The sequence below is a fragment of the Erythrolamprus reginae genome, chromosome 9 (genome assembly GCF_031021105.1).
Source record: "Erythrolamprus reginae isolate rEryReg1 chromosome 9, rEryReg1.hap1, whole genome shotgun sequence".
Taxonomy (NCBI): Eukaryota; Metazoa; Chordata; class Lepidosauria; order Squamata; family Dipsadidae; genus Erythrolamprus; species Erythrolamprus reginae.
The window spans coordinates 55,830,286-55,854,146 of record NC_091958.1 but is presented as its reverse complement, the minus strand read 5'-3'; the positions used below and the strand labels follow the sequence as shown (position 1 = coordinate 55,854,146).

The window sequence follows — 23,861 nt, the reverse complement described above, 5'->3', positions numbered from 1 at the left end:
CTATTCTATTCTATTATTATTCCTACTCTATTCTTATTCTATTCTATTCCTATTCCTATTCCTACTTCTATTCTATTCTATTCCATTCCATTCTATTTTTATTCTATTCCCCTCTATTTTGCCTTCCCTCTATTTTCAGCACTCACTTGACCGGCTTCAGCCTTGATCTCCAATCTTCTGGGCTCCCCAGTTTCTCTTCGGGGCTCCAGGCACCTTTCACTGAATGAGAAACACACAAAGGAGGGTGAGGCGTAAACCAGCATTCAATTACGGGGTTCAAAAAAAATATAACACAGGGTCTTATTTTCGGGGGAACACGGTAGGATTGATGGAGATTCTCAGTCCTCCAAGTCGTGGTTTTGTCCCAAAGGGGCTTTTTCAAGCGGCAGACTGGATTTTCTGGGTTGTTTATATATACGTATATAAATATATATGGGGTATTTCAATCATGATTTGAACCCAACCCATCGCAGGCACAGGGACGGCTGCGTCTTACCTTTAACCACCTTGGCGTCCGATTTACGTCCAGCGTCGGCCGATGGGGCAATGGACCCCTCCTTGGTTTTGTTCTGGGGCTCAGTTCCGAACCCCGGTTTGTGGCTAGGGTCCTTGGGGAGATTCGCAAGCGGGGGCGATGTTTCTGCCCCTCTGGGGGCGTCTGCAAAAGTTGGCTTGTTAAAGGGTCTGCTAGCTGGGGGATTCGGGAGTTGAAGACCCCGAGAACTGGAGAGGGCAGGCGAAGGTGGGCTGTTGGAAGGAAGAGATAGTGATCAACTTCTTGGCTGAGCTAAGAAGAGACCGAACCTGCCCCCCCTTGCAAAGCAGGGGGCGCGAGTTCCAAAACTGCCCTCTTCCAGCATATCAATTTATATACTGTATTTTCCAGAGTATAGGACACACTTTTTTTCCTCCCTAAAAGGGGCTGATAATTTGGGTGCCTGGTATACTCTGAATATAGGTTTCTCTCCCCCCCCCCCGCCCCATCCAGCCCTAACTAGGTGCTAACGATCTTCTCCGCTCTTATCTTGCAGGCTCTTACATTGTTACTCTCTGCGAAGAATGTTTTCCAAGCCCTAAGTCTTTGCAGGGTTTGTTTCATTACTCTAACTCGCTCTGAGTAAGTTTCTTTCCAACCCTAACCAGATGCTAACAATTTTCCCAGTTCTTAACCGCTTGCAAGCTCTTTCATTGTTACTCTCTGCAAATAATTTTTTCCAAGCCCTTAAGTCTTCGGAGGGTTTTTTCATTGCTCTAATTTGCTCCAACTGTTTCTTTCCAGATTATTTATTTATCTATCTATCTATCTATCTATCTATCTATCTATCTATCTATCTATCTATCTATCTATTTATTAAATTTGTATGCCGCCCCTCTCCATAGACTCGGGGCGGCTCACAGCAGTAATAGAAAAACAATGTACGATACAAATATAATAATTAAAACTAAAAACCCGTAATTTTAAAAAAACATGCGCACAACATACCATACATAAACAATATAGGTCTGGGGAAGTTATCTCAGTCCCCCCATGCCTGACGGCAGAGGTGGATTTTAAGGAGTTTACGAAAGGCAAGGAGGGTGGGGGCAGTTCTAATCTCAGGGGGGAGCTGGTTCCAGAGGGTCGGGGCTGCCACACAGAAGGCTCTTCCCCTGGGACCTGCCAAACAGATGCTAATGATGTTTCCAGGTCTTACTGGCTTGCAAACTCTTTCATTGTTACTCTCTCCAAATAAAGTTTTTTTTTAAAGCTGTAACCTGGTTAGGGCTGGAAAGAAACATTTGGAGCAAGTTAGAGCAATGAGAAAAACCCTGCAAGGACTTAGGGCTTGGGAAACATTCTTTGCAAAGAGTAACAATGGAAGAACCTGCACAGTAAGAGCTGGGAAGACCGTTAGCATCTAGTCAGGGATGAGGAGGAAAAAAGTTACACCTGAATTTTCAGCCTCTTTTAGAGAGGAAAAATGTGCATCTTATACTCTGGAAAAATATGGTACCTGATTTTTTTTTGTGTTGACCAGGGTTATTTCCCCCCCCCCCCTATTTTCCTCCCCAAAATGTTGTGCCTTATACCAGAGATTTTCAACCTTTTTTGAGTCACGGCACATTTTTTACATTTACAAAACCCTGGGCACATTAAGGGGGGGAGAAGGGGGGGGCTAAAAAAAGTTTGGTCAAAAAAATTCTCTCTCTCTCTCTTCCCCCCCCCTTCGCTCTATTTCTTTCTCCCTCCCTCTTTCTCTCCCTTCCTCTCTTTCTCTCTCTCCATCCCTCTTTCTTTTTCTTCCTTCCTCTCTTTTTTGCTCTGTCTCTCTCCCTCCCTACCTCCCTCTATGTCTTTCTCTCTGTCCTTCCCTCCCTCTCTTTCTCTCTCTCTCTTGCTTTCTTTCTCTCTCTTTCTCTCTCTCTCTCTTTCTCTTGTTCTCTTTCTCTCTATTGTTCTCTTTCTCTCTCGCTCGCTCTTTCTCTCTCTTGCTTTCTTTCTCTCTGAGCTTCGCGGCACACCTGACCATGTCTCGCAGCACACTAGTGTACCGCGGCACACTGGTTGAAAAACACTGTCTTATACTACGGTGCATCCTATACTCTGAAAAATACAGGTAAGTCAGTAAGCAAGTAAATCCCAGTGGAATCCCCAAGGCTCACCTGTTGTATGCCAAAGATCGGGGCACTGCAGTGCCAACCCCTCCTGGCTGGCTGGACGAGGGTTGCGGTCCTGGTAAGAGGCGCTGAAGGATGCTCCGGGCTTCGTCCTTCTTGCTCTCGCTGCTGCTGATGGAGACCTGAGTCCGAGACTCGGAAGTTTTCTCCGGAACTTGGTTGGGCTGGACAGGCGAGCTGTGATCTCTCGCCGCTTCGGGTTTTCTCGCGGGAAAGCCGGAAGAACCCGGATCCGCCTGGAGAAACTTTTCCCGAGCCTGCTGGATTCTGGAGCGCACTTCCGTGGAAGGGGAAGAAGCCACGGGGGGGTCCGGTGTTGGGGCAGGAGGAGGGCGCAAGCGAGATAAATTCGGACTTGTGGACGTCTTGCTGGTTTTAGGGCTCCGGGAATCGGACAGTTCCTGAGAGGCTGGTGGTTGGAGAGTCACGTTGTTCGGGAAGATCTTACGTGGTTTGGGCACTGGGGAAGCTGCCTGTGTCGGTTCCAGCCCCTTCCCACCCTGCCCTGCAGGGGTCTTGGAAGCGATGGTCTTCTTCGTCTCCATCCGGCTCTCCTGGGCAAGAGGAACCGGAGTGAATTCATCTCTCGTGTGACGATTGCAAAAGAAGGTTCCAGGCCTAAGCCCGGCTTTGTAGCTCCCGCTCTGCAAAGTGCCGGAGCATTTTTTGCACCTGGAAGAGAAATTGGGGACTGAAGCAGTGGAAGTGATGTGCCGGTGCCTGGAGGCTGTTGGGGCCTGGATGGGTGTCAACAAACTCAAACTCAACCCAGACAAGACGGAGTGGCTGTGGGTCTTGCCTCCCAAGGACAATTCCATTTGTCCGTCCATTACCCTGGGGGGAGAATCATTGACCCCCTCAGAGAAGGTCCGCAACTTGGGCGTCCTCCTCGATCCACAGCTCACATTAGAGAAACATCTTTCAGCTGTGGCGAGGGGGGCGTTCGCCCAGGTTCGCCTGGTGCACCAGTTGAGACCCTATCTGGACCGGGACTCACTGCTCACAGTCACTCATGCCCTCATCACCTCGAGGCTCGACTACTGTAATGCTCTCTACATGGGGCTACCTTTGAAGAGTGTTCGGAAACTTCAGATCGTGCAGAATGCAGCTGCGAGAGCAGTCATGGGCTTCCCTAGGTATGCCCATGTTACACCAACACTCCGCAGTCTGCATTGGTTGCCGATCAGTTTCCGGTCACAATTCAAAGTGTTGGTTATGACCTATAAAGCCCTTCATGGCATCGGACCAGATTATCTCAGGGCCCGCCTTCTGCCGCATGAATCCCAGCGACCAGTTAGGTCCCACAGAGTGGATCTTCTCCGGGTCCCGTCAACTAAACAATGTCGTTTGGCAGGACCCAGGGGAAGAGACTTGTTTGTTGCAGCCCCAGCCCTCTGGAACCAGCTCCCCCCAGAGATTAGAATTGCCCCCACCCTCCTTGCCTTCGTAAGCTCCTTAAAACCCACCTCTGCTGTCAGGCATGGGGGAATTGAGATACTCTTTCCCCCTAGGCCTTTACAATTTATGCATGGTATGTCTGTATGTATGTTTGCTTTTTATATTAATGGGTTTTTAATCGTTTTTAGTATTGGATTATTATTATACGCTGTCTTATTTTTGCTGTTAGCCGCCCCGAGTCTCCGGAGAGGGGCGGCATACAAATCCAATAAATAAATAAAAATAAATAAACCTGATTCAAATTTGATTTGATTTGATTTGAATGCCGCCCCTCTTCGAAAACTCGGAGCAGCTCACAACAGAAATACAAACTACAAATCCAATGGTTAAAAAAGCAAAACAGTTAAAACCGTTTGATTAAAAACACTCATACAACCCAACACAAACCATACATAAAACGGAGCGGCCAAGGGGAATCACTTTCCCTATGCCTGGTGGCAAAGGTGGGTTTTAAGGAATTTGCGAAAGGTAAGGAGGGTTGGGGCAGTCCTAATCTCCGGGGGGAGTTGATTCTAGAGGGTCGGGGCTGCCACAGAGAAGGCTCTTCCCCTGGGTCCCGCCAGACGTCATTGTTTTGTCGACGGGACCCGGAGAAGGCCAACTCTGTGGGACCTAATCGGTCACCTCCCAATACATAGAGCATCCTTACTCCTCCCCAAACCAGACCCCTGAAGCACGGCATAGGAGGGGGCAAGGCCAGCTGCAGATCGAATAGCCCGCAGGCTCATACCTAAAGCAATTCCTGTGATAAAGCTTTCCGTCCATCAGGAGGCGCTGCACCAAGTGGACATGAGTTCCGCAGATGGCACAATTGCTCGGTTGGGCATTGTTCTTCTCGGCTAAGACCCGTCTCTGGGAGGCAGGAGAAAACAGGGATTCAAAAGGGGCTTCCATCACGCCAGAGACCCTTCCCTCTTTTACGAAGAGATTTCTCAACAATAGCAATAGCATTTAGACTTATCTACCGCTTCCTAGTGCTTTTCCAGCCCTCTCTAAGCAGTTTACAGAATTAGCCTCTTGCCCCCAACAATGTGGGTCCTCATTTGACCCACCTGGGAAGGATGGAAGGCCGAGTCAACTTTGAGCCGGTGGGGAGATTTGAACTGCTGGACTGCAGCTACCAGTTAGCTCAAGTAGCCTGTAGTGCTGCACTCTAACTTTGTTTAGCTTCATATTTTATGATAGGATGGCATCCATACCATCAAAATTTGCAATGTTTTTTTTTGTTGCTAATTTCTGGTTAATTAAAAAGAAACACCCTAAGATACACTCTGTTGATCCATGGAGGTTCTATTCTGAAATACCCAGCTGTCATAAACACACAGAGAGAGAGAATCAGCCGCCAGGACCAAAAAGGTGTTACGTACTTCGACAGTCGGCGTGGTCTCCGTCCCCAGCCTCCGTCCCACCACAGCTGGCTCTGCTTTGGGCTCAAGAAGAGGAGGGGGGCGGGCTGGCTGCCTTGAACTCGGGGCCTTCGGTTCGGGAACCATTTTTTTCTCGGTCGGCTGCTCACTGGGCTGGGAAGCCGGGCGCTTGATTCCAGCCATCCCCCCAACTGCGGGAAAAGGAACAGGATTGAGATGCCAAGGTTCCCCTCAGGCATATAAAACAGAGACAGAAACAGAGGCAGAGAGACAGAGAGACAGAAAAACAGAGATAGAGACAGAGAGGAAGAGACAGAGAGACATAGAAAAAAGAGAGAGATAGAAACAGACAGAGAGACATAGAAAAAAGACCAAGAGATAGAAACCGAGAAACAGAGACAGAGAGAAAAAGACCGAGAGAGAGAGAGACCGAGAGACCGAGACTGAGAAAAAGAGACCGAGAAACAGACAGACAGACAGAGAAACAGAAACAGAGAGAAAGAGACACACACAGAGAGAAACAGGGACAGAGAATCAGAAAGAGGGAGAGAGACAGAGACAGAAAAAGAGACACACACAGAGAGAAAGAGAGACAGAGACAGAGAAACAGAGATAAAGAGAAAGAGACACACAGACAGAGAGACAGACAGAGAGACATAGAAAAAAGACAGAGAGGAAGAGACAGAAAGACATAGAAAAAAGAGAGAGATAGAAACAGAGAGAGAGAGACAGATAGAGAGAAAGAGACAGAGAGACATAGAAAAAAGACCAAGAGATAGAGACAGAGAAACAGAGACTGAGAGAAAAAGACCAAGAGAGAGAGAGACAGACAGATAGAAAGACCGAGACTGAGAAACAGAGACAGAGAAACAGAGACAGAGAGAAAGAGATGCACATACAGAGAGAGACAGAGATAGAGAGAAAGAGACACACACAGAGAGAAACAGGGACAGAGAGTCAGAGAGAGAGAGAGACAGAGACAGAGAAAAAGAGACACGCACACAGAGAGAAAGAGAGACACAGACAAACAGAGACAAAGAGACATAGAAAAAAGACAGAGAGGAAGAGACAGAGAGAAATAGACAGAAAAACAGAGACAGAGAGAACACAGATAGAGAGATACTCACTGGGCGACTTGCCGTGGAAGTAATTATAATATTGGGAGACGTATGTGAGGATGCTCAGCCGGTCGGGCACTCTGAGGGCCACCATATCTTCAGCGTCCAGCAAAGCCGGGATGCCCAGCTCCTTCTCTGCAACTTGGAAAGCCTGCGAAGAGAGAAATTGAGATGATGTCCTTCTCTTTAACCCAGCGGACAAGCTATTTTGTCGGACAGCCAAATCCGCACACAAGTTCCGGTCCCGAGTCCTGGGGTCAGGGATCCAAGTAACAAGCAAAACGTGGAGGCAGGTGGATTCCTCAAAGAACAGCTTTATTGGGTATATTATATTGGCACCCATCTGATGAAAACCGACTCTGAGGGTTCCCGCAGTTTTCATCAAATTAAAAGAAAAAGGTTTTCCACCTTCTCAAAACACATCAGTCACGTGGTCCAATCACGATGAGGACTGGCCACATGATGACATCCGCCCCCTCCTTCCAACCAGGTGTGAGAACATCCTTGATTCTCAAGAGAAAGTATTTTGTTTCGGCTACAGAGTCCCAACTGATACAGAGTCCCTGCCCCCAATGAACAGAGGTGGTGAGGTGGTTAGAGGTCAGTACTGCAGGCTATTTCAGCTGACTGATAGATACAGTTTGGTGGTTCAAATCTCACTGGCTTGGGGTTGAATCAGCCTTCCATCCTTCCGAGGTGGGTCAAATGAGGACCCAGATTGTTGGGGCTGATATGCTGACTCTAAACTGCTTAGAGAGGGCTGTAAAAGCACAATGAAGCAGTATATAAGTCTAAATGCTATTGCTGTTGCTATGTAAACCACTTAGAGAGGGCGGTAAAGCACTATGAAGTGGTATATAACCACCTGATCACCTCAAGGTTCAACTATTGCAATGCTCTCTCCATGGAGCTACCTTCGAAGAACGTTCAGAAATTGCAAATTGTGCAGTAAATAAGGAGGTAAGGAAGTAAATAAGTAAGTAAGTAAATAACAACAACAACAACAACAACAATAATAATAATAATAATAATAATAATAATAATAATAATTTATTAGATTTGTATGCCTGCCTTCTCCGAAGACTCAGGGTGGCTCACAACAACGATAAAAACAATATTATACTGGCACAAATCTAATATTTCCTGCTGTGAGCCGCCCCGAGTCTGCGGAGAGGGGCGGCATACAAATCTAAATAATAAATAAAATAAATAAATAAATATTTAAAAAAACTAATAACCCTATCATAATTAAAAACCAAACAGCACATACATACCAAACATAAATTATAATAAGCCTGGGGGAAAGGTGTCTCAACTCCCCCATGCCTGGCGGTATAGGTGGGTCTTAAGTAGTTTATGGAAGACAAGGAGGGTGGGAGTAACTCTAATCTCCAGGGGGAGTTGATTCCAGAGGGCCGGGGCCGCCACAGAGAAGGCTCTTCCCCTGGGTCCCGCCAGACAACATTGTTTAGTCGACGGGACCCGGAGAAGGCCAACTCTGTGGGACCTTATCGGCCGCTGGGATTCGTGCGGTAGCAGGCAGTTCCGGAGGTACTCTGGTCCAATGCCATGTAGGGCTTTAAAGGTCATGACCAACAGTTTGAATTGTGACCGGAAACTGATCGGCAGCCAATGAAGGCCACGGAGTGTTGTAGATACGTGGGCGAATCTGGGAAACCCCACGATGGCTCTCGCGGCCGCGTTCTGCACGATCTGGAGTTTCCGAACACTTTTCAAAAGTAGGTAAGTAGTAAACAAACAAACAAACAAACTTCACACTTTCTGTCAAGTTCACACACTTCTGCCAAGGATCCACATGGCCTGGAACATCAAACCCTGATGTGAAGGAGACTTTTCCCTGCAGAGTTAAACGCCACTCCATCAAACGGGAGGAAGCCTTCCTACCAGGAGTAAAAGAGAAGCCGGCACGTGCAAATTGAATCCAGCCACCCAAAGGACAGGCTGTCAAGTCTTCTAGTCCTCATTAAAAAGAAAAAGAAAAAATGCTCTTTGGTGTGGTTGGAAAAGAATTTCGTTTCCAAGCCTGGCTCCAAGGAGTTGAAGACCGTCCAGGCCACGGAAACTCAACGTGGACGCTCCTTCTCCAGGACATTCCATTCCTCCGGCCCCTCGACCCACGCTCGGAGAGTTGGACCCGGCACAGAGATTATGGGTGGTCCAAGCCGGCTTCCTTCTCACACACCACATCTGGCAGCCTTTAGTTCCTCGCAACAATTGGCTTTCCCAGGATCTCAGGTTTCCAAAAACAGAGTAAGGGATGGAGAAGCATCTGGTTTTTAGAGGGGAGGGGGACGGTACCGTATTTTTCGGAGTATAAGACGCACCGGACTATAAGATGCACCTTGGTTTCAGAGCAAACGGGGGGTGGGGGGATATCTGCCTACCAGGTATTCATCTGGTCAGCTTCAGCACATTATTTTATCCCCTGGTTAAGGGCTTTCAAAAAACTTTATTTGGAGAGAGTAACAATGAAAACAAGCCTGCAAAGATTTAGGGCTGGAAAAAAACTTCTTCAGAGCAGCAATGAAAAAATCCTGCAAGCCGGGAAGATTGTTAGGACCAGGATGGATGGATGGATGGATGGATGGATGGATAGAGAGAGAGAGAGAGAGAGAGAGAGAAAGGTAGATAGATAGATAGATAGATAGATAGATAGATAGATAGATAGATAGATAGTGTTGTGATTCAGCCTGAGGCTCCTCAGGGACTGGCTGGATCTCTGCCAGATCCATGCCCAGAGGAGGAGGACAGTGAACAGGAGGGGGAGGACCAGGCAGACGGGGGAGAGGAACGTCAGGAAGAGGAGGAGGGAGAGCAGCCTGAGACCCCCGGGGGGGGGGCTCTCCCCAGCTAGTAGCCTGGATTCATTGGATGAAGATGCACAGGCTATAATAGACATGAGGCAGCGACGAGCCAATTAGAAAGGTATTTCCATCCCTGAATTGGCAACAGCTGGATTTGGGTGTGGTTCTCCTCAGCAGGGTTGAAAAGGCAGGCCTGCCCTTACAGTCTTGTGGAGAGTTATCAATTGGGAGTCCTGTGACCTTGCTTCGATTCTCGGCGTCTCTGATCTTGGCTTGTGGCCTAGAAGTCTGGAAGACTTGGGGGAGGCGTGGGTTTTATTATCTCCAGAGTTGTTTTTGCCAGCAAGAATCCTGTTTTATTGCCTGGCCTTCGTGAAACCTCTGTGAAGCTTCATAGTGTTCCTGTCTGTAAGAACAGTTTTTGTTACCTGTGTTTGCTTTGAATTATATAAACTGCCTTTGCTTTTTACCAGTGTGTCTGGCTACTCTTTTTGGTTGGTGTTGGCGTCTGGGGGGACCCAGACAGAACAGATAGATAGATAGATAGATAGATAGATAGATAGATAGATAGATAGATAGATAGATAGATAGATAGATAGATAGAAGAATGGTAGATAGGAGAGAGAGAGAAAAGATAGATAGACCAACAGACAGACAGAACCTGACTAAAATTTTTCTACCGGTTCTGCGTACCTGACCATACCCGTAGGAGCCCATCGCTGCCCCCACCCTAGGACAACTTTCCCCTACATGCAAATTGAAGGTGCCAGAAATCTTGTCAAACTGGTTTTGCTAGACTCTGCCATGAATTGAAGGCGGACATGAGTTCACTTTCAAGAGTAATCCCCCTCATCTCCCCCTTCATTTTAAGATTTTGACCTCTCCCGGATAGATGTTGGGGTTCTTTCGAGACCTCCAGCCTGGAGCTCTTCCATATTAGTGGAGCCTCAACTGCCCAAACCAGATATTTAACCTTCTCCATCAACGCAGCTCATGAACATTGCAAACAAACAGGAAAAGCCCAGGGGAAAAAGTGAGTAATCCTAAACAGAGCATGCAAACTGCTATTTCTTTCTCTCTTTTTTTAAAAGGAAAGTTAATGGTGTTGAGTATTTGTTTTATGATCTGCTTGTTCTGCTCAACTCTACCTGAGGTCAAGGAAAGAGAGGTGGAAGGAAAAGAGCCTTGAGGGAAATGAAGAGGAAACGAAAGAGAAGGGGGGGGGGATTACCTTACCAGAGCATTGTTCTCAAAGATGTTTTCTTTGTTCAGGGAAGTGAAATTGCTGAAAGAGAAAGAATAGCCAAAGTTATAGAGAGACGAGTAACAACAGGCCAGGATTCCTTGCTCCGCTACAGTGCCTGCCAGGCCAAACTTTCTCTCTAACTTCACAAGCGTACATAAGTGCACTGATGTGCCTTTCGTCCCCTGTCCAATTGTCTTTCCTTTCCCTTTTATCATATATATTCTTTCCTTCCCACCCACTTCTCTTCCTCTTTACTTCCTATCTTTACTTCCTATCTTTTATATATCACTTAATGTCTATTCTCTTTCATATGTATTGTATATTGGACAAAGAATAAATAAATAAATAAATAAATAAATAAATAAATAAATAAATAAATAAATAAATAAATAAATAAATAAATAAATAAATAAATAAATAAATGGGTGTTTTTAATAAGGGGAAATTTCCTAGTGGATTATGAAGCAGACATTTTCAATTGGTCAAAAGCTCCAACCGGATCTGCTATTATTCTTTCAGAAAATATTGGTAATTGGTGCCTTTGGGTTGGATTTTTTCTTGTTCTTTTAACTTCCCTCCCCTATTAAAGAAATATATCATATATATTCTCTCCCTATCTCTTATATCATATATATTCTCTCCCTCCCATCTACTTCTCTTCTTTTTTACTTTCTATCTTTATATATATATTACTTAATGGCTATTCTCTTCCATATGTATTGTATATTGGACAAGGAATAAAATAAAAAATAAAATAAATAAAATAAATAAAAATAAAATAATAAAATAAAATAAAACAACAACAACAGAGTTGGAAGGGACCTTGGAGGTCTTCTAGTCCAACCCCCTGCTTAGGCAAGAAACCCTACACTACTTAAAAACTTCCAGTGTTGGGGCATTCACAACTTCTGGAGGCAAGCTGTTCCACTGATCCACCGTTCTGACTGTCAGGAAATGTCTCCTTAGTTTCTAATTTGTTTCTCTCCTTCTTTAGTTTCCACCCCTTGCTTCTTGTTCTAGTTGCTTTGGAGAATACAGTAGGTTCTCCCTCTTCTTTGTGGCAACCCCTGAGATATTGGAAGACTGCTACTTCACCTTCAACCGCAACAACACACGAGCACAAAATCGATTTAAACTAAATGTTAACCACTCCAAACTAGAGTGCAGAAAATACGACTTCAGCAACAGAGTAATCAACGCCTGGAATGCACTACCTGACTCTGTGGTGTCTACTCCTAACCCCAAAACCTTTAACCTTAGACTATCTACAGTTGACCTCTCCCCCTTTCTAAGAGGTCTGTAAGGGGTGTGCATAAGCGCACCACTGTGCCTACCGTCCCTGTACTATTGTCTTCTTTTGTTACTTTTTTTATCATTATTTGTCTAATGTTTTATTTGTACAAATTACTACCCTATAATTGTTTGACAAATAAATAATTTTTTAAAAAATTGTCTCCCTTGGTCCTTCTTTTCATTAAACTAGCCATGCTCAGTTCCTGCAACCGTTCTTCATATGTTTTAGCCTCCAGTCCCTTAATCATCTTTGTCGCTCTTCTCTGCACTCTTTCTAGAGTCTCAACATCCTTTTTGCATCGTGGTGACCAAAACTGGATGCATTATGTTCTAAGTTGCTTCCCTCCTTGTTTAGTTTCCACCCGTTGCTTCTTCTTCTACCCACAGGAGCTTTGGAGAATAGGTTGAGTCCTTCTTCTTTGTGGCAACCCCTGAGATATTGGGACACTGCTATCTTGTCTCCCCTGGTCCTTCTTTTCATTAAACTAGCCAGGCCCAGTTCCTGCAACCGTTCTTCATATGTTTTAGCCTCCAGTCCCCTCATCATCTTTGTCGCTCTTCTCTGCACTCTTTCTAGAATTTCAACATCCTTTTTGAATTGTGGTGACCAAAACTGAAAGTTTTGTACGAGCCAAAAATCATCTGGCCGGCACACACATGCATATTGGAGCCGAGCTAGGGCAATGGCTCGTGTGCCAGCAGATATGGCTCTATGTGCCACCTGTGACACTCATGCCATAGGTTCGCCATAACTGCCCTATGGCATTTCAAGTTTCAAGTTTTATTGGATTTATATGCCGCCCCTCCCCGAAAACTCGGGGCGGCTAACAACAATCATGAACAATATACAATAATAATGCAATACTAAAAGCAAATTAAAACCCCTTAATATATAAAAACCAAACATACATACAAACATACCATGCATACAGTTGTAACAGCCTAGGGGGAGAAGAAGTCTTAATTCCCCCATGTCTGGCGGCAGAGGTGGGTTTTAAGTAGCTTACGAAAGGCAAGGATGGTGGGGGCAATTCTAATCTCTGGGGGGAGTTGGTTCCAGAGGGCCGGGGCCGCCACAGAGAAGGCTCTTCCCCTGGGTCCCGCCAAGTGGCATTATTTAGTTGACGGGACCCGGAGAAGACCCACTCTGTGGGACCTAACTTGGGTTGATAGGAGAAAAACTAAAGATCCCACTTCCAAGCATTGGACAATACATGGGATTTTTTGGTTTGCTTGTTTTTGCTGCAACAATTCACTCGTGGAAATAAAATTAAACACAGGTTGGGAAGAGGGCGGAAAACAATTCAACCGAATTCAGGAAAATGCCTGCAGGAGGTTTGAACAGTCACACCTCTTGGGTAACAACCAGGAAGATTTTACCCGGAAGAGGTGCGGGAAGGAATTTGGGGAGAGATGGAATTTCCAGTCTGGGTTTTGGCAATGTAAACAATAAATCTGAAGAGATCCCAAGTTTGGTTTTGGCAATATAAGCAATAAATCTAAGGAGGCAGGCAATCCACCTACATGTCAATACAAGAACTTTTTACTGAATTCTCGGGAATTCTCAGGATTTTACAGGGAAACCCAGACCAAATGCGAATAGTATTCTGATTTACAATTGTATTATTTCAACCAGGGTTCAGGGCAGTTCTGCCAATACAGAAGAAGTAAGCCAACTACTCCGTTGAAAGGAGTTGGCACATCACTACAACTTAACCACGAGCCAAGTAAGCCACGGAGCCCTGATTTAAATCTCACATCTGCCAGAAGTTCACCAGAAAGAATTTGGAAGACTGACACCAAGTTGCCCTTTTGGTCTTCAGGGGCAACCTCAGCTTGCTCTGGGTAAGGAGAACCACGAAAACAAAACCAACATTCTTCTTCTTCTTCTTCTTCTTCTTCTTCTTCTTCTTCTTCTTCTTCTTCTTCTTCTTCTTCCTCTTCCTCTCCTCCTCCTCCTCCTCCTCCTCCTCTTCTTCTTCTTCTTCTTCTTCATAGTAATAATAATAATAATAAGAAGAAGAAGAACAACAACAACAGAGTTGGAAGGGACCTTGGAGGTCTTCTAGTCCAATTCCCGGCTCAGGCAGGAAACCCTACACGACTTCAGACAAACGGATATCCAACATCTGCTTTAAAACTTCCAGTGTTGGGGAATTCACAACTTCTGGAGGCAACTTCTGTTCCATGGATTAATTGTTAATTAATAATCAAGAAATTTCTCCTTAGGTCTAAGTTGCTTCTCTCCTTGTTTAGTTTCCACCCAGTTGCTTCTCATTCTACCCTCAGGTGCTTTGGAGAATAGCTTGACTCCCTCTTCTTTGGGGCAGCCCCTGAGATACTGGAAGGCTGCTCTCATGTCTCCCCTGGTCCTTCTTCTCATTAAACTATAAAGATTTTTAAAGTTTAATGAGAAGAACTAGCTATGCCCAGTTCCTGCAACCGTTCTTCATATGTTTTAGCCTCCAGTCCCCTAATCCTCTTTGTGGCTCTTCTCTGCACTCTTTCTAGAGTCTCAACATCCTTTTTGCATCGTGGCGACCAAAACTGAATGCAGGATTCCAGGTGTTTATGTTTGTTTATGTTTATGTTTATTAGATTTGTATGCCACCCCTTTCCGTAGACTCAGGGCGGTTCACAACACAATAAAAAACAGTTCATAACAAATCTAATAATTTACAATTTAAAATATTTTAAAAACCCCATTATTAAGCAGACATACACACAAGCATTCCATACATAAATTGTATAGGCCCAGGGGAGATATTTCAGTTCCCCCATGCCTGACGACAAAGGTGGGTTTTAAGGAGTTTACGAAAGGCTAGGAGGGTGGGGGCTATTCTAATCTCTGGGGGGAGCTGGTTCCAGAGAGTCGGGGCCGCCAAAGAGAAGGCTCTTCCCCTGGGGCCCGCCAACCGACATTGTTTAGTTGACGGGACCCGGAGAAGGCCCACTCTGTGGGACCTAATCGGTCGCTGGGATTCGTGTGGCAGGAGGCGGTCTCGGAGATATTCTGGTCCAATGCCATGAAGGGTTTTAAAGGTCATAACCAACACTTTGAATTGTGACCGGAAATTGATCGGCAACCAATGCAGACTGCGAAGTGTTGGAGTAACATGGCATTCCCAAGGCCTTGACTGAATTATGCACATGTCTGCATTCATTTCATTTCATTTATTTAGATTTGTATGTCGCCCCTCTCCGAAGACTCAATGCACAGGAGGCAATTTATGAAAGGGTGACACACCAACATCCGACTGGTTGTGGCATCCCCTTTGTTCTTTTGTTGAGGGGCACAATCACATTTTAAGGTTTGATACTGAACCCACAAGGTTCAGTACGATAACAGGTTAGGCAAGTAGCTCAATTTTTTTTCATTGCTACAAAAGTTCTGTTCTAGAGAAGGATTGTATGGGTAAAAACATAGCATTTAATTCTTTCCTATTTTCAAAGTAATTAAGGATCCTACTAAGGTACTCGGGAAGGAAGGACAATACAGAAACTATTAAGTACTCAATAAATAGGGCATAAACTTACTAACCCCACTGGTCCCTCCATCCTCCCATCAGTTCCATTCTGCCTCGCCTGCTTCGCTCACAAACGTTGTGACATCGAAATGTAAACAGCCAACAGTTGTCAAGGCTGTTAGCAGAAGACGTCTAAACATCAGCTGGGTGACGCAGAGCATTTACATCCCCGACAAACCCTTGTTTGTTTTAAACCCGCCTCTCCAAGTGTCACTGCAAACATCTGTTCTGAAATGGATGCGGTGGGGTTTTTTTTTAATTTAAAATTTCAAGACAAACAAGGGGCTTTCCAATTCTTTTTCATTGAGCCGAGATAAACGTCCACGCAGGCGGCAAGGGTCCGAAGCGTTAAGGAATGGGGGGCGTCCCGAGGGATGTCCGAGAGGTCAAAAACATCAAGATGGCGTCTGCATGTCAAATTGACTGTCCATCAGTGTTGCTTATTAAGTGGACAGTTTGGTTTCACAGAAGTTTGATTTACTTGGAGTTATATTGTGTTGTTTAAGGGTTCCCTTTTTTTTAATTTTTTTGAGCAGTGTATTTAGAAGGTAGCTACGTTTGATCGACAGGGCAATGGACTTTCTCCAGACCATATCTCGAGGCAAATATTATGAACTGCATTTTGAAAAGGACCACTACGTCATCGCGGTTTAGTTTTCTGCAAACTTTCTAGCCTTCTAATTTATGTATTTATTAAATTACTTTGCTGCCTACTTTCCCACCAGGTGATTAGGGGTCGTGATTTCTGACAGTCTCAAAATGGGTGAACAGTGCAGTCAGGCGGTAGGGAAAGCAAGTAGGATGCTTGGCTGCATAGCTAGAGGTATAACAAGCAGGAAGAGGGAGATTATGATCCTGCTATGTAGAATGCTGGTGAGACCACATTTGGAATACTGTGTCCAGTTCTGGAGACCTCACCTACAAAAAGATATTGACAAAATTGAACGGGTCCAAAGACGGGCTACAAGAATGGTGGAAGGTCTTAAGCATAAAACGTATCAGGAAAGACTTCATGAACTCAATCTGTATAGTCTGGAGGACAGAAGGAAAAGGGGGGACAGGATCGAAACATTTAAATACGTTAAAGGGTTAAATAAGGTCCAGAAGGGAAGTGTTTTTAATAGGAAAGTGAACACAAGAACAAGGGGACACAATCTGAGATTAGTTGGGGGAAAGATCAAAAGCAACATGAGAAAATATTATTTGACTGAAAGAGTAGTAGATGCTTGGAACAAACTTCCAGCAGACGTGGTTGGTAAATTCACAGTCACTGAATTTAAACATGCCTGGGATAAACATATATCCATTGTAAGATAAAATACAGGAAATAGTATAAGGGCAGACTAGATGGACCATGAGGTCTTTTTCTGCCGTCAGACTTCTATGTTTCTATGTTTCTATTCCAATCCAGTGGTTCTGAACCTGGGGGTTGGGACCTCTTTGGGGGGGTCGAAGGACCATTAACAGGGGTCACCTAAGACCATCCTTCCCATGGTGGTAGGAACTAAAGCTTCTATTCTGGCGCCTTGGAACCTATTTTTACAATCCAACCAATCAGGCGTTGACAGTGGGAGTATCTCTCTGACTTTCCTGCCAATCAGTTTCAAGCTCTGTTGGGAGAATTGGCGTTAGACTTATGGTTGGGGGTCACCACAACAGGAGGAACTGTATTAAGGGGTTGCGGCATTAGAAAGGTTGAGAACCACTGCTCAAATCCATCCCTGAATGCAGAAACTTAGCACACGAAGGAAAAACACACCGCCAGAATTCTGCTAGGGATTTAATTTAATTTTAATCAATTTAGGCCCTGCCCAAGCAAGAACCAGCTTTTGGCAGCTGGCTTTCTATCAGTCAAAGGTTGTTCTAGATAAGACGCCTTCAACCGTATCAACCATGATTAAATGTTATTTTATGGCGTCCGAGTTTAATGATTTCCCCATTGAGATAAATACATATTATGTTCTTTTCCCATGTAGTTAATGTGTGTTTTCATGTTTTCAGTCTGTTGTTTTTTTCACTCTCTCTCTCTTTTTCTCAGTCCTTTTTTGTATGAAAAAGAAAGAGAAAGAAAGAACAAAAAAGTAAGAGAGGGGGAGGGAAAGAAAAAGAAAAGAAGGAAAGAAGGAAGGAAGGAAGGAAAGAAAGAAAGATTGCCTAAACACAAGTGTCTGTTTTTTTAATGATATTGGGGTTTTAGTATGTTTTTAAATTTAGTTTTCTACATGTTATGTATTACTTTGTTGTGAGCTGCCCTGAGTCCGAGGAATAGGGCTTCATAGAAATCTAATTAACAAATAAATATGTAAAATAAATAAATAAGGAAAGAATGAGAGAGAATGAAAGAGGGGGGGAGAAGGAGAGAAAGAAAAAGAAGGAAGGAAAGAATGAGAGAAAGAAAGAAAGAAAGAAAGAAAGAAAGAAAGAAAGAAAATTGCCTAAACACAAGTGACTGGTTTTCTAAGATATTGGGGTCTTGGTATGTTTTTAAATTTAATTTTCTACATGTTATGTATTACTTTGTTGTGAATATGGCTTTATAGAAATCTAATTAATAAATATGTAAAATAAATAAATAAGGAAAGAATGAGAGAGAGAGAATGAAAGAAAGAGAGAGGGAGAGAAAGAAAAAGAAAAGAAGGAAGGAAAGAAAGAGAGAGAGAGAGAGGAAGGAAGGAGATGAAAAGAAAGAAGGAAGGAAGGAAGGAAAAGGAAAGGAGGGAGGAGGGGAGGGAGAGAGAGAGACTCTGTGGCTTTCTTCAAGAGATACAAACAGGAGATCAGAATGGTTGCTTTGTTCCCAGCGGTCTTAGCATTCCATGGGGGATGGTGGGTTTCTTCACTGGGGTCAGTCACATGGAAGGAAATGACAAATATGTGTCCAGCCACAGCGAGTTTGCCTGTTGCTCACAAACTCTTGACTCTTGTGGTTGCACTGAGAATGATGTCAGACTGGTAAAATCTGGTGGGGAAAATTGGGAAATAAACGAGTTTTCTCTCTGTCCTCATTGCAAAGGGGACACACGTAGAATGTGTCAAGAAAGGGCAAATACTTGTTGGCTCTTGAACGTTAACTGGTTTTTAAAAAATTATTATTTAGACGGGGGAATACTATTCCAGATAATGGGTGTTATTATACTGGGCTTGGTTCTAACTCAAAGTTCATTCTGGATTCAAGTAAAAAACTCATTGGTCTGTTTTACAAGAGGGGTGTCAGAACAGTTAAGATACTCTCTCTCTCTCTATTTATCTATCATGTATCATCTCTCTCTCTCATCTAAATATCTATCTTTCTGTTTATCTATCAGATATATATCTCTCATCTCTATCTATCCATCCATCCATCCATCCATCCATCCATCCATCTATCTATCTATCTATCTATCTATCTATCTATCTATCTATCTCTCTGCCTGCCTGCCTTCCTGCCTGCCTGCCTGTTTATCTATCTCTCATCTCTCCCTCTCATCTCTCTAGCTCTCTATCTATCTCTCTATCTAATCCTATCTATCTACCTATCTACCTACCTACCTACCTACCTACCTATCTATCTATCTATCTATCCATCTATCTATCTATCTATCTATCTATCTATCTATCTATCTATCTCTGCCTGCCTGCCTGTCTGTCTGTCTGCCTGCCTGTTTATCTATCTGTCATCTCTCTATCTCTCTATCTCTCTATGTCTCTCTCTCTATCTCTCTATCTCTCTCTCTATCTATCTATCTCATCTAAATATCTGTCTGTCTGTCTGTCTGTCTGTCTGTGTATCTGTCTATCTACCTACCTACCTACCTACGTATCTACCTACCTACCTACCTATCTACCATTTCTCATCTTTCTCTCATCTATCTGTCTGTCTGTCTATCTATCTATCTATCTACCATCTCTCATCTGTCTCTCATCTAACTATCTGTCTGTCTGTCTTTTATCTCTCTCTCATCTCTCTCTCTCTCTCTCTCTCTCTCTCTATCTATCTATCTATCTATCATTCTCATCTAAATATCTGTCTGTCTGTCTGTCTGTCTGTCTGTCTGTCTGTCTGTCTGTCTATCATCTACTGAAATCTTATTTTATATATGTACGAAATTGCCACATCTATGGAGCTAACTATGGGTCGGGTCTGATTGGCCAATCCCAGTCTGCTTTATTAGTTAATTTATTAATTGTGTTTTTCCCAGAGAAAATGCTGTCACTGCACATAACAATGTTCAAAGGTCAGGGATCACAGGCATAAGGGAGCATTTTTCTTAATCGGAAAACAGAAACCCATTTGAATATTTAATGGAATTTATTATACTGTAATAAACTGTTTATGGAACCTGACTTTTGGTACATTCTATAATATCTGAGCAACTGCTTTCATCCTTGGCTCTTTCGGAAAGCAAAATAAAACCAACACAAACATTGATGCCACCACCAAAAGTGCTCTGCCAACTCTTTGAGGCCAAATCTTTTCAATGCATTCTTTTCAAATATAATAAAGGCAAGACCCAAATAAAATGGAAGAAATGCATAAATCCAATGCAAAGTTCTTCATAAATACACTCTGCTCCCAAAGATGGTTCTATGGTATAGCTATGTAGCATCAAACCACACCTAAACAAACAAACCAACCAAGCAACAAATAAACAAACACAAACAACTTTCTGCATGGGTTAATCCCAAACGTGGAGCTCTCAGAACTGCAGGAAAAAACAAGGGCTGCCCACCTGCCTTCCATTGAGGACCTGTAGACTGCAGGAGTCACAAAGAGGGCGGGGAAAATATTGACTGACCCCTCGCATCCTGGACACAAACTGTTTCAATTCCTACCCTCAAAATGTCACTACAGAGCCCTGCACACCAAGACAACTAGACACAAGGACAGTTTTTTTCCACGAACGCCATCACTCTGCTAAACAAATAATTCCCTCAACACTAAGGCTGCATTACTATTACTATTAATCTTCTCATTCCCATCACTTCCCACTAATGACAGTATGATTGTATCACTTTGTTGCTTGTATCCTTACAATTATTATTGACTGGTTGTTAATATGGTTTGATTGCTTATTTGTACGCAGACTATCATTAAGTGTTGCACCTTATGATTCTTGACAAATGTCTCTTTTCTTTTGTGTACAGTGAGAGCCTCTGCACCAAAGACAAAATTCCTTGTGTGTCCAATCACACTTGGCCAAGAAAAAATTCTATTCTATTCTATTCATTATTCTATTCTATTCTACTCTATTCTATTCTACTCTATTCATTATTTTATTCTATTCTGTTCATTATTCTATTCTATTCATTATTCTATTCTATTCTACTCTACTCTACTCGTTAATCTATTCTATTCATTATTCTTTCCTATTCTATTCATTATTCTATTCTACTCTATTCTACTCTACTCTATTCATTATTCTATTCTATTCTGTTCATTATTCTAATCTACTCTGTTCATTATTCTATTCTATTCATTATTCTATTCATTATTCTATTCTATTCTACTCTACTCTATTCTACTCTACTCATTAATCTATTCTATTCATTATTCTTTCCTATTCTATTCATTACTCTTTCCTATTCTATTCATTATTCTATTCTATTCTATTCTACTCTATTCATTATTCTATTCTATTCGTTATTCAATTCTATTCTATTCATTATTCTGTTCAATTCTATTCATTATTCTATTCTATTCTACTCTACTCATCCTTCCATTCCATTCTGCCTGGGAGCTGGACCCTCCCCTTAACTTCCGCGTGGGAAAAAAAGCGAGCGGTCCTTCCCCACCCTCCTCCCAGGCTCCCCTCCCCGCTTCCCCCCACCCCCGGGCGTCACTCACATGAGGTCCGGCCTGTGGCGGTGCAGGATGGCGCAAAAGGCCAGCCCGTCCCGGAACGAGGTGGTCATGTTGGTGACGGAGACGTCTTTGTAGCCTTCGCACTGCTGCTTGCACCACAGCTGCAGGGCCTGGGTGGGCGACATCCTGAATGGGGGGGGGGGGGGCTTTGGAGAGGGGGGGGGGGACCGAGCAGGAAAGAGGGAAGGAGGAGTGGTGGGGGAGAAAGGAGCAGGAAGAAAGGATGGAAAGGAAAGAAAAAGAGGAGGGGTGGGTGGGAAAGGATCAGGAAAGAGGGATGGGTGGAGAGGAAATCAGGAAGAAGGAGCGTGCAGGGTCGAGCAGGAAAGAGGAATGGGGGCAAAAGCAGGAAGGGGGAAACGATCAGGAAAGAGGGAAGGAAAGAGGAGTGGAGGATCGAGCAGGAAAGAGGGATGGAGAGAAAAGCGGGAAGGAGGAGTGGGAAGAAGGCAGCGAGAAGCGTCGGGCTCTTCTTTCCGGGGAGGAAAGGTTTAGGTTGGGAAAGAGGGGAGGGGGCTGCGCCTTTTTCTCCTCCTCTCCGCCCTCTCCCCCTTTCCAGAAGAAAGAAAGAAAGGAGGAGGAGGAGGAAAAAGAAGAAGAGCAAAGAACTTTCTTCTGTCCGCGGGCAGCGCCAACTTCACTTTCCGCCGGGATCTTCACGCCTCCTCCGGCCAGTCGCCGGCCCCGCCTCGCCTCGCCTCCAAGGCCGGAGGGGCGGCCGCGCAGCTGGGAGGAGGCGCGATCTAGCCGCCCTGCGCGCTTCTCCCGCGGGAAGGAAGAGGAGGAGGAGGATCCCGCGCAGCCCCCTCAGCGGGCGGCCGGAGCGCGCGCGGAGCTCTCCAAACGCCCCAATCCGGCGCTGTTCAAGCGGAGCCCCGCAGCCTCCGGATCCGCGGTCCGGCAGAACCGCCAATGGCCGCGGCGGGGTGGGGAGCGCAGGGGCCCGGCCCGAGAAGCGCCGGCTCCGCCTTCCGACGCGGGGAAGGGCGCAGCAAGAAGCCGAGCCGCCTTTGCGCCCTCCGGACTCGGCTTGGATCTCCTGGAGGGGGTCCAGACGAGCCCCGTCCATCCTCTGCAGCTGGGGAGGGGCCTCGGATTGGGGGGGGGGGCTTTTGGGGAGGGGGAGGGGTGGGTTCGGTTTTGCTGGAGTGCAGCTGGGGGGGAAATGGCTTTGCAAGGTCCTGGGGGGGCAAAAGAGGCAGATTGGGAAAGGGAACCCCCCCCCCCCCAAAAAAAAGCTCGCAAAGGGAAGCCCAAAGCAGCTTGGCGAGCAACACCCCGCCCCCTCCGCCAGAACGGAAGGCTTTGCAAAAGGGGGCCAGGCTCGCAGGCGGTTTCTGGTACTAGTCTCTCCCCCACCCCCGTTTAAAAAAGCAGCTTTGAAAAAGTCGGGAAACGGGCGCAGTTGGGATTATGCAGGAAGCGGCGCTCTGATCCCGGGCCAGGAGGAGGAGTAAGAGGAAAGAAGAGGAAGAAGAAGAGGAGGAGGAGGAAGAAAAGGGTGGAGCAGGAAGAAAAAGGAGGAGGGGAGGAGGAAGAGAGGAAGAAGAAAAGGGTGGAGGAAGAGAGGAAGAAGGGTGGAGGAGCAGGCAAAAGAAGAAGAAAAAGGAGGAGGGGAGGAGGAAGAGAGGAAGAAGAAGAAGAAGAGGGAGAAGGAAGAAGGAAGAAGGAAGAGGAGGAGGAGGAGAAAAAGAAGAATAGGAAAAAGAGGAGGAATAGTAATAATAATATGCTGTCTTTCATACTCTCTGAGCTTGGTTGTTTTCTTCCAAACATTTCCCCACCCAACTAAGTAACATTATCAGTGCTATAAGGCAGGGGTCCCCAACCTTGGCAACTTTTAAGACTTGTGGACTTTCAATTCCCCGAGTTGCTCAGCCAGCAAAGCTATAAGGCAGTGTTTCCCAACCTTGGCAACTTGAAGATGTTTGGACTTCAACTCCCAGAATTCCCCACCCACCGAACGCTGGCTGGGGAATTCTGGGAGTTGAAGTCCAGATATCTTCCAAGTTGCCACGGTTGGGAAACACTGCTATAAGGAAACGGGGATTGTGGAGAGGGGGAGTTCAAAGATTTGGCCTTTGGATCCACATGCGCCCCAGTTCTCCTGCAGCTAATCCCCAAGTGCACACAGGGCTCCAGAGAAGGAACAGGGAATTTCTGGAAGATTTGGAAAAATTCACCCAAATATTGCTCTTCTCTTAGAGCTGCTTGGGATGCTTGCTTCTCTTAGCTCTCCCGTAGTGGAATAAGGTATTTATTTTTATTTTACATCCCGCTTTTAAGAGCCGGGGGTGGTGCAGTGGTTAGAGAAAAGGAGGGAGGGGGAGAGAAAGGGAGAGGAAAGGGAGACAGAAAGAAGAGAGGGAGAGAATGAGAGGGAGGGAGGGAGAGAGAAAGGGAGAAAGGAAGAGAGGGAAAGGTGGATTCCTGCCAGTTCGGACCGGTTCTATAGAACCATTAGTAACTTGGTGGACTGGCTCGCTGCAACCAACAGCAACCCAGGCCTCCCATGGCCCTGTGCCAG

The 23,861-nt window shown here is 45.1% G+C and overlaps 1 protein-coding gene across 1 annotated transcript in view; it reads right to left on the bottom strand.

Moving 5' to 3' along the window:
• MICALL2 (MICAL like 2) overlaps positions 1-22,361 on the bottom strand; it is a 32,346-nt gene extending 9,985 nt beyond the window's left edge. Inside the window, exons 1-8 of the mRNA XM_070761371.1 lie at positions 21,317-22,361; positions 10,663-10,711; positions 6,611-6,752; positions 5,484-5,674; positions 4,847-4,968; positions 2,644-3,330; positions 497-747; positions 147-219 (exon numbers count right to left, since the gene is read on the bottom strand). Of these exons, the coding sequence (XP_070617472.1) occupies positions 147-219; positions 497-747; positions 2,644-3,330; positions 4,847-4,968; positions 5,484-5,674; positions 6,611-6,752; positions 10,663-10,711; positions 21,317-21,459 (1,658 nt within the window). The 5' untranslated portion in view covers positions 21,460-22,361. The remainder of the gene's footprint in view (positions 1-146; positions 220-496; positions 748-2,643; positions 3,331-4,846; positions 4,969-5,483; positions 5,675-6,610; positions 6,753-10,662; positions 10,712-21,316) is intronic.
• Positions 22,362-23,861: the final 1,500 nt, after the last annotated feature.